This window comes from Oncorhynchus mykiss, chromosome 5, assembly GCF_013265735.2.
Source record: "Oncorhynchus mykiss isolate Arlee chromosome 5, USDA_OmykA_1.1, whole genome shotgun sequence".
Taxonomy (NCBI): Eukaryota; Metazoa; Chordata; class Actinopteri; order Salmoniformes; family Salmonidae; genus Oncorhynchus; species Oncorhynchus mykiss.
The window spans coordinates 24,416,243-24,426,750 of NC_048569.1; the positions used below are offsets into that span (position 1 = coordinate 24,416,243).

General features: G+C 42.4%; 1 protein-coding gene across 3 annotated transcripts in view; it reads right to left on the reverse strand.

The window, feature by feature from the left end:
* The window catches only part of mast4 (microtubule associated serine/threonine kinase family member 4), a 172,053-nt gene extending 161,836 nt beyond the window's left edge, over positions 1-10,217 (reverse strand). For all 3 annotated transcript variants that reach the window (XM_036977104.1, XM_036977102.1, XM_036977101.1), the window contains exon 1: positions 9,753-10,217. In XM_036977104.1, coding sequence (XP_036832999.1) covers positions 9,753-9,989 — 237 coding nt within the window. In that variant the 5' untranslated portion in view covers positions 9,990-10,217. The remainder of the gene's footprint in view (positions 1-9,752) is intronic.
* Positions 10,218-10,508: the final 291 nt, after the last annotated feature.

Here is a 10,508-nt window from a genome sequence, read left to right on the forward strand (position 1 = left end):
TCGTTGTGACATGAAATACGAGTGATGGTGTAATAACTACGTAAACATTTTTATAAACAAGTTAAATTATTATTCTCAAATGATTGCCTCGCCTGGTTCACTACTTCTCTGATGGAGTTCAGTGTGTCAAATCAGAGGGCCTGTTGTCCGGATCTCTGACAGTCTATGGGTGTGCCACAGGGTTCAATTCTCAGGCCGACTCTTCCCTGTATACATCAATGATGTCGCTCTTGCTGCTGGTGATTCTTTGATCCACCTCTACACAGACGACACCATTCTGTATACATCTGGCCCTTCTTTTGGACACTTAACAAACCTCCAGACGAGCTTCAATGCCATACAACTCTCCTTCCGTGGCCTCCAACTGCTCTTAAATGCAAGTAAAACTAAATCCATGCTCTTCAACCGATCGCTGCCCGCACCTGCCTGCCCGTCCAGCATCACTACTCTGGACGGTTCTGACTTAGAATTAGTGGACAACTACAAATACCTAGGTGTCTGGTTAGACTGTAAACTCTCCTTCCAGACTCACATTAAACATCTCCAATCCTAAACTAAATCTAGAATCAGCTTGCTATTTCGCAGCAAAGCACCCTTCACCCATGCTGCCAAACATACCCTCGTAAAAGTGACCATCCTACCTATCCTCGACTTCGGCGATGTCATTTATAAAATAGCCTCCAGCACTCTACTCAACAAATTGAATGCAGTCTATCACAGTGCCATCCGTTTTGTCACCAAAGCCAAATATACTACCCACCACTGCGACCTGCACGCTCTCGTTGGCTGGCCCTCGCTTCATACTCGTCGTCAAACCCACTGGCTCCTGGTCATCTACAATTCTCTGCTAGGTAAAGCCCCACCTTATCTCAGCTCATTGGTCACCATAGCAGCGCCCACCTGTAGCACGCGCTCTAGCAGGTATATCTTATTAGTCAACCACAAAGCCAATTCCTCCTTTGGCCGCCTCTCCCTCCAGTTCTCTGCTGCCAAGGACTGGAATGAACTGCAAAAATCCCTGAAGCTGGAGACTCAGATCTACCTCACTAGCTTTAAGCACCAGCTGTCAGAGCAGCTCACAGATCACTACACCTGTACATAGCCCTTCTGTAAATAGCCCTTCCAACTACCTCATCCCCATACTGTATTTATTTATTTATCTTGCTCCTTCGCACCCCAGTAGCTCTACTTGCACATTCATCTTTTGCACATTCTACCATTCTAGTGTTTAATTGCTATATTGTAATTACTTCGCCACCATGGCCTATTTATTGCCTTACCTCTCTTATCCTACCTCATTTGCACATGCTGTATATAGACTTAACTGTATTGTTGACTGTATGTTTTGTTTATTCCATGTATAACTCTGTGTTGTTGTATGTGTTGAACTGCTTTGCTTTATCTTGGCCAGGTTGCAGTTGCAAATGAGAACTTGTCTCAACTAGCCTACCTGGTTAAATAAAGGTGAAATAAAAATTGAAAAATTGTGATGTGTCATATTCAGGTCCTGGTTGGTCAAATGGTGTTTTTCGACACATCAAATAGTGTTATTTGACATGTATCTTTTTTGACACGCAAAGACCCAAATGGCGTTCCATAGAAATCCTGGTTGAGAATGAAACAACTGAACAACGAAACAGCACAGCAATTAAGTGAAAGAAATAGGTTTTGATTATGTTTTTCCTGATAAATGGGGACATATGCCAACAAAATAACTTTTTGGTCAGTGTGGTGTGTGTAAACTTTACTTAACAAGGCAAGTCAGTTAAGAACAAATTATTATTTACAGGTGACGGCCTACCCCGGCCAAACCCGGACAACGCTGGGTCAATTGTGCGCCGCCCTAATGGACTCCAAATCACGTCCGGATTTGATACAGCCTGGATTCGAACCAGGGACTGTAGTGACGCCTCTTGCACTGAGATGCAGTGCCTTAGACCGCTGCGTCCATGTGTGTGTGTGTTAACTATAACTGTACTAGAATGCTTAAAAATGTTAAATATCGGTATTGTTTTTTTTGGTCAAGGAACATATTGGAATCGGCCAAAAATGTTATATCGGTGCGTCACTAAAAAGAAGCCAACAAGTACTCGGCACATGTGGGAACTCCTTCAAGAGTGTTGGAAAAGCATTCCTCATGAAGCTGGTTGAGAGAATGCCAAAAGTGTGCAAAGCTATCAAAGGCAAACGGTGGCTACTTTGAAGAATCTAAAATATATTCTGATTTGTTTAACACTTTTTGGGTTACTACATGATTTCATGTGTTATTTCATAGTGTGTCTTCACTATTATTCTACAATGTAGAAAATAGTAAAAATAAAGAAAAACCCTTTAATGAGTAGCTGTTCAAACTTTTGACTGGTGCTGTAAATTCAATGCTACTGTCACAAAACTAGCATCAAGGTAAAAAAAAAAAATAATAATCTGACACTATACACAGATAATTCACAGTTATTGCTCTGTGCTGAAAGTGCTATATCTTGAAAAACTTGAATGCTGACATGCACATTTTTTGGTGGATTAATAAACAAAAACACTAAAAGAGTTGAGTGAACTATACATTCAAGACTTCCACACACAGTGTGTACTTAGTGTATGTGCAACAGTTCAGTCATATGGTATTAATAACCTAGTAATAAAGAATACAACTCCAGTACATCTCCCTTCCTCAACCACCTGGGAGTCCACACAGTCCCGCTGGTAGTAGTGAGGAGGATATTCAGACCTCTTTTCTCAGGGTCTCCAGCACAACACACCACGTTCCTCACGACCTTATCACCCAACATCTGTCTGCCTCAACTCTCACCCCATTCCACTATTTGCTGAAGCACACACACACACACACACACAGGAGAGAGCAAAAGAGACACACCCTCCTAAGAGGTCAGAGAGGTTTGGTCTGAAAAACAACATCAACACGCATAAGTTCAAGTCACACAAAACCAATGTCCCTTTGGGCAATAGGAATCCTCAAGAGAGGTTCCACTTCCAAATGGCCCCCTGTTCACTTTGTAACCTCTGGTGCATTGACAGTGGAACTCCATGTCCTCTCTAGTAAGATCTTCAGCAGGCGTTGAACCCTTACACCCTTCTCCTTCTCAATGGGGATTCAGATTCCTGTGTTGACATTATCTAATGCTGAACAGAAACAGACCTTTTCCTATAGGGTTCGTATTCCTATCCAAACTGGCTTCAGTAGCCCCAAGACGCTATTTAAGATATATGTAACATCAATACCGACCTAGGAGTCAGACCCCGAAATGTGTCAGTTTTGTATGTTTAAACTTTTAAAATAGATAGCTACAATAGCCTATGTGATACTTGGATATAGGCCTATGCCGGTAATAGCCATTACATCATGACCTTCTACTTACTTAGAAATAAATTATCCTAACAAAGACGGTGAATACTAAATATAGTGAGGGACAGGAAAAACTAAGTAAAATGTGACTGCAGAAGGCCCACAGAGCTTAACTCGACGTCAACAGTACATTCTCACTGCACAGGCCTATACAGTTACAAACTGACATCACTTATCATGTAGTGACCCGGACATGTTTCCCAGGACAAGGCCTTATGTACGTCTCCACCGGTATCCCTTCATTAATTAGCCTACCAGTTCTATTCAGCTCACTCTTGACTTTGCTGTCTGGACAAAGGCTTTAACGAGTGTTTGTATACTGTCGTTAAAACAAATATTGATAGTCTGGCAAACTTGGCTAGCTACTTCTGTTGGTGCAGGTTAATAAAGGAAGCAGCATATGTTCTAAATAAATGGGTAAAGTCATATGAATGATAGGACTTCAGGCAAAACAAGTGTCCTCAAATGCTAGCAAGCTACAGTATGACTGGAAACCTTCTTCTAGCTGGCACTTTTATTACCTCTATTCTTTGCCTGAGGACGACGAATCATTAACTTTGTTTTGTATGACAAGACTTCTGTTGTGGTAATCGTCACATCTGACTTTAGATTGAACGAAACCATAGGATGAGGGGAAAACAAGTTATAGTCCATCTTGGATTTATTAAATTTTTTTATTAAGCAATAAGGGATGAAGGGGTGTGGTATATGGTCATTATACCATAGCTAAGGGCTGTCCTTAAGCATGACTCGACGCGGCGTGCCTGGATACAGCCCTTAGTCATGGTATATTGGCCATATACCACAAACCCCTGAGGTGCCTTACTGCTATTATAAACTGGTTACCAACATAATTAGAGCCATAAAAATAAAATGTTTTCAGATAATCAGCATTCAGGGCCCGAACTACCAAGTTTATAATATATATCATGCCTCAATCCAACACCAACACCCACATGATAAAGAGAATGAAAGAGAACAGACAGATACACATCTGAAATTCTCTTTACCCAGGTAGGTTGAAAAACTAAGTTAGACAGATCTTTTAACAGACCATCAAATTGAATGTGGATATCAAGCTGCGATTACATAACAAGGCATAAATAATTCAAAAAGCGCCAACATCTAGGTAGACCCCAGCAGCAGATTAAAATTCAACTGCTGTAGTGTACTGTAGACAGTAAAAACACAGCTAGAGCCCACAGCCCACACAAAACAAGGGCTTGAGAAGCACCACTAGCCACCAACCAAAACACTCCTGTCGGAACCAACCGATCCAATATATAGTGTCTTACCCAGAGAGGTACAATATTATACATGTATTATTGGAGATAATACATGTTCTATTAATAGTGTGGTCTTACCTTAAAACCTTCAGAAGAAGGTAAATCACCTATGGTCCAATTCCGCCTTAGGGCCATGATCTTTGATAGTCTAATACCGTCCCTCTGTAATATCACTTTAAAAGTCTGCCATTGCAGTGTGTGAGGTGTGTGAGGACTGTAGTGTGGACTAGAACTGGACCAGTGTTGGATTGGATGAAAAGGCAGAAATTAAAGTTCCATCCTGTAATGACATCACCCCCCACCATAGAGAGCCAGAGGCGTTCTTAAATAGATTGACAGTTAATCCTCTTAACCATTCACTGACACTGGATGTGCCTTATGGACAGCCCCGACTGGCTAGCTGCTAAAACAACGGGCTGGGTAATTACAGGCAGGCAGTAATGACATCACAACAAGGAGTTCATCAGTGTTTGGGGGGAAATGGATACAATTGGGACTGATGATGTACAGTGGGAGAGAGAGAGAGTGAGAAGGATTATTAACTTGGTGTTCTGTACACAACACATTTTAAGCTTTATCTCTAGGGTGAAAGAAAAGCTAAATCCTGCAATTTGATCCTCTTTCCCTCAGTTTCTTCCTTAAAGGACATGTGTTTATGGTGAAATTCAAGAAAAGAATGCAGTTCAACCCCCCAGACCATTACATAAGACATATAAGGCAATGGAATAACAAATCAGGCACACCTTGGATGATGTAAAACACTTGCTGTTCCTAGCCTCAATACAACATGGTGAATATTCTGAAACTGGGTCCAGTCTCTCATTGTCAATTCATTACTTGAATATTACAATCACTTGGAAGTGCGACAGATTGGAGAAAAATGATGGACTTGGAAAGAGCTGTGTGATGGGCTACACTCCTCTCCTTAACCTTTCACAACTCATTAGAATCCCAAAAGGAAAAACCACAACATGATTAGTGTACAAATAAGAATCAACACGTAGTCCATTTCTCTCACACAAGGGAAATCAGGCATACAGGGGGATTGAGGAGCAGAAAACAAGCTGTTCTGATCTGGAACGAGCCAACAGACATGAAAAAAACATGGCTGTTGTAAACACCCGGAAAACATTTCAGTACTAGTGTTGAAAGGAGGATACTTTCAGATGGCATTGTGATAGAGTTGACTAACACTGTGCTCATCTGGTATTGAAATTCAAAAGGTAAAAGCATCCTTTTCTCAATCATCCCACCAAGATGTTTCAAATCCTTCACTTCATTTTAGGACATTGTGTGAAATAGTCTGCGCTATAATTGCAGAGGTCCGGGATCAGTTTTATTCCCATTCCAGTATTCCTGTTGTGACTGACTACAAGGTCTGCCAAGTCCGCCCATATTTAATCAAATCAAAACATCTCCTTCCAAATGAGAAGTGGGTTTTCTTGACCAGGACTCTTTCCAACACAGTAGCCTCCTTTTTCCTGGACCTTTCCTTATATGCCAAACATCCATTACTGTAGCCATATCTGGCCGGACCACCAGGCGCAGTTTACATGAGGTAAGTGTAGACAGAGACAGTCCTGCTAAGAAGATGCAGCTGGACTGATATAAACACAGAGTCCAATTAAAGTTTGTGTTTCCTTTGTCATTCAGTAGTCTTTTCCCCAAATAAAATAATGATTTTGGGGTACTGTAAAAACCTGCTACTACCAGTTAAGACTCCGATAGATGCTACCCATTTTTAGAATAAGAAGTATGTGTGTGTGTGTGTGTGTGTGTGTGTGCATGCGTGAGCAGTTGTTAGTAAACAAAGAGTGCATAAACACCGCTAGAGCATGTGTTCCGTTTGAATAGAGGCCCTCAGTCCAACACAAAACCAGCCGGAGGAGATGACACATAAGCCACTCTTCCCAGAAGCCTTTCCCTCTTTAACCCCCTTAAGGGTATGACGTAAGTCACAGATCAGGGGTTAGAGGTTAGGCTATGTCCCCAACGGTGGTCACCTGACAGATTTAGAGGGGTAAAGGTGCATTGACGAGTTGAATTAGCTCTGGGTAGGAGTCACCCTTAAATACAGATCTACTATCAGACTACCCTACTCCCAATATAAGCCTTAGACATTAGGCAGGGAAAAAATATAACTGACCCTGAATCAGCGCTTAGGGGCCATTTCCACCTACACCTGTTTGATCGGAGGTCTGAGCAGCAAAAGATGGGTTTTAGAGGTGACTTATATGCAATATTCAAAATCTAATCCCATCTCCTACACTACCTATCCTGTAGATCTTTAAGGATCATATGTTTAAGCAACATTGGCTTTACCTTGCGTTACAATTGGCAGGGTGTAAATTTTGCCATATTGCTTAAACCTATCCAGTCATTTCAGATCTACAGGAGTACTTAACCCTTAAGTGGTGGGGTTAAGGATCGATTTGGAATTCAACAGTAGTTTTGTCCAGCCAATGAGTGAATGGTGACTCAGACAAGTGTTTAAAATGTTGCAGATCCTGAACACACCCCCTGGTTAGATCAGCAAGGTTAAACTCTAAACCAATTGAGCTGATCAGAACCAGTGAAACCAGTCTGAACTGGGAAGGCAATCCAATTAAGCTATTTAAAAGAGATTTGTCTGCCTAATTCACTTCGTTCTCAGTAGCATCATTGCCAGGCAAGCCTCAGGCAAAGAGTATTTTCTATTTCCTCAAACAATGCACATCTTAGGAGTTTAATGTCTAACTCTTACCTAATGGTTGTCAATCAATATATAGAGAGGGCTTATTTTTCATACACACTAGTGCCGGGACAATACCAGTATCGTAATATTTAATAACCTGAGGTGTATATAAAATATTGCATGGAAAATAAATAAATGTTTCCAACATTTGGGCTGTTTTCTTAAAGAAGTTTAATCCACCTTGTGTTTTGTTTTCTTAACATTATACTAATGAGTATCGTCCCAACCTTAGCACTCACACACACAAGGCTACAGATTTATGTTTAAAGTCTCAGGGGGTGCTCTTCCCTTCGACAAAGCCTGGATATATTTACCCAACACCAAAGGATAACCTGGGAACGTCAAACAATAACTTCTCTCTACGACAACAAAGCAAAGCAGTGGATATTCAGAATGTAGGCTATTGCATATTGCTCAGCTGTTGAGGACCTTGTGCATATTGCGTATTGAGCATGGCTGGCGAGTGAGCAGAATTGAATGGAAGAATCTCCGTGTTGTGAATATGAATTGTCCTTTCAGTACATAGTCCATATCCCCAGCCGACTTCATGCTGACATTTTTCCCAAAGCTGAGCCATGTCATATACAGTAATCATTAGGGATGCTTTGCAGGTTGCTATGAAAAAAAGACTGAAACATGAAGTAGCCTTTGTTATCACACAACACACCAGGAACTGGCGAGAGATCAATTTGCCCTAACTAATTGTCTTGGGGACTTCCAATATCCCCCTGACAGCTAACCATATGAATCAATCAGCCTACTGTGTCACTATAAGGCTACTGGGAGTATCACTAATCAAAAAAATAATTTAAAATGACAACTGTGGACAGCTCGGCATAAACGTAAAATGAGACACTAAATGGCCAAAAGTAGGTGGACACCCCTTCAAATTAGTGGATTTGGCTATTTCAGCCACTCCTGTCGCTAAAAATCAAGCACACAGCCATCCAATCTCCATAGACAAACATTGGCAGTAGAATGGCCTTACTGAAGAGCTCAGTGACCTTCAACATGGCACCGTCATAGGATGCCTCCTTTCCAACAAGTCAGTTCGTCAAATATCTGCCTTTCTAGAGCTGCGCCGGTCAATTGTAAGTGCTAGGCCACAAACTCACAGAATGGGACCGTGTCTAAAAATTGTCTGTGCTCAGTTGCAACACTCACTCCCTAGTTCCAAGCTGCCTCTGGAAGCAAAGTAAGCACAATAAACTGTTTGTTGGGAGCTTCATGAAATGGATTTCCATGTCCAACCAGCGGCACACAAGCCTAAGATCACCATGTGCAACACCAAGCGTTGGCTGGAGTGGTGTAAAGCTCATTGCCATTGGACTCTGGAGCAGTGGTTCCCAACCAGGGGTACAAGGACCCCTGGGAATACTTGGCCTATTCACAGGGGGTACTTGGGAAGACTAATGAGACTATAGGTCTACTAGTAAAATGCACATGAAGGGGTACTTCAGGCAGAGCAAAACTCAGTTGGTGGTACAGTAACCAAAAAATGTTGGGAATCACTGCTCTGGAGTGATGAACCACGCTTCACCATCTGGCAGTCTGGTTTGGCGGATGCCAGGAGAACACTACCTGCACGAATGCATAGTGCCACTGTAACGTTTGGTGGAGGATGAATAATGGTCTGGGGCTGATTTTCATGGTTCGGGCTAGGCCCTTAGCTCCAGTGAAGGGAAATATTAACACTACAGCATACAATGACATTCTAGATGAGTCTGTGCTTCCAACTTTGTGGCAACAGTTTGGGTTAGGCCCTTTCCTGTTTCAGCATGACAATAGCCCAGTGCACAAAGCGAAGTTCATACAAAAATGGTTTAAGATCGATGTGAAAGAACTTGACTGGCCTGCACAGAGCCCTGACCTCAACCCCATCAAACTTCTTGGGAAGAATTGGAACTGAGACTGCAAGCCAGCCTAATCGCCCAACATCAGTGCCCAACCTCACTAATGTTCTTGTGGATGAATGGAAGCAAGTCCCCGCAGTGATGTTCCAACATGTAGTGAGTGGAAAGCCTTCCCAGAAGAATGGATGCTGTTATAGCAGCAAAGGGGGACTAGCTCCATATTAATGCCCATGAATTTGTAATGAGATGTTCGACAAGCAGGTGTCCACATACTTTTGGTCATGTAATGTAGATCCCTCTGTAGTCTAAATAATATTTTAGCAGAATATTAAGCAACTTGATTTCGTATTTCCCACATCAGTGCACATACGCAGCAAGGCATGGTTATCAATTGCGAGGGCAGGCAGGCACGCACACACACACTCTCTTGCCCTTCAAGCCACTTCACCCAAAACCATTGACATTATATAGGCTAATTTAAACGTTTAATGGATAAATTACACGTTCGCACTCTTTACCATTTCGTCGTCTCCTTCTTCCCCATATTCTTTCTTCCCCGTTTCCACCTCGTCGTCTGCCACACTATTTTCTTCTTTCCCTTCTGCTTTTATAGTTTCGAAGTCTGAAGCGTGTTGGCCGTTGAAATCATCGTCATTTTGGTGCTCTTCTTGTATGCCTTCTCCCTCTGACAAGGTTTCAGACCCTGAAGAGGACTGGCTCCCGCTGTCGTTTCCAAACAAGTGTTGTTCCTCCATAATGTTTAAATGTAGTCTACAGACACCTATCACGCCAGCATGTCAAAGTCACCGCGTAGGCTAATGTCTACCTGCACACCTGTCCTTTGAAGTCATGTTGAGGATTGAATGCACGGTGTTGCACGGACACCGTTGGAAAGTTCCATTCAGTGAGGTCCAGGGGCTACGACACAGCCGTCTGTCTCATCGTTGGCTGAGTGCAATCTGTCTGGCAAAAAGCGCCTGGAATTGGATTCATTTCATAACTCCGCCTACCAAAACATGGGAACTGGCCCGCTGTGCGCCTCTTGCATTGGCCCCGATGTGTAATACTCAATCAAATGAAATAGACTTTTGTGAGTTTTGCTCCTGTTGACACGCAGACATGAACTTGGCCACATTTTAGCAGCAGTCCGTTCTTGCAAGGGTAGTACCTGACCACTCTGTAGGGCCTATTATGACCTCTCCCAAGGGTCTCAACCTTGATATGTTATGGGACTGGGAGAAAGTGCACCTTCAATGGGTTTCTACTTTCAACTC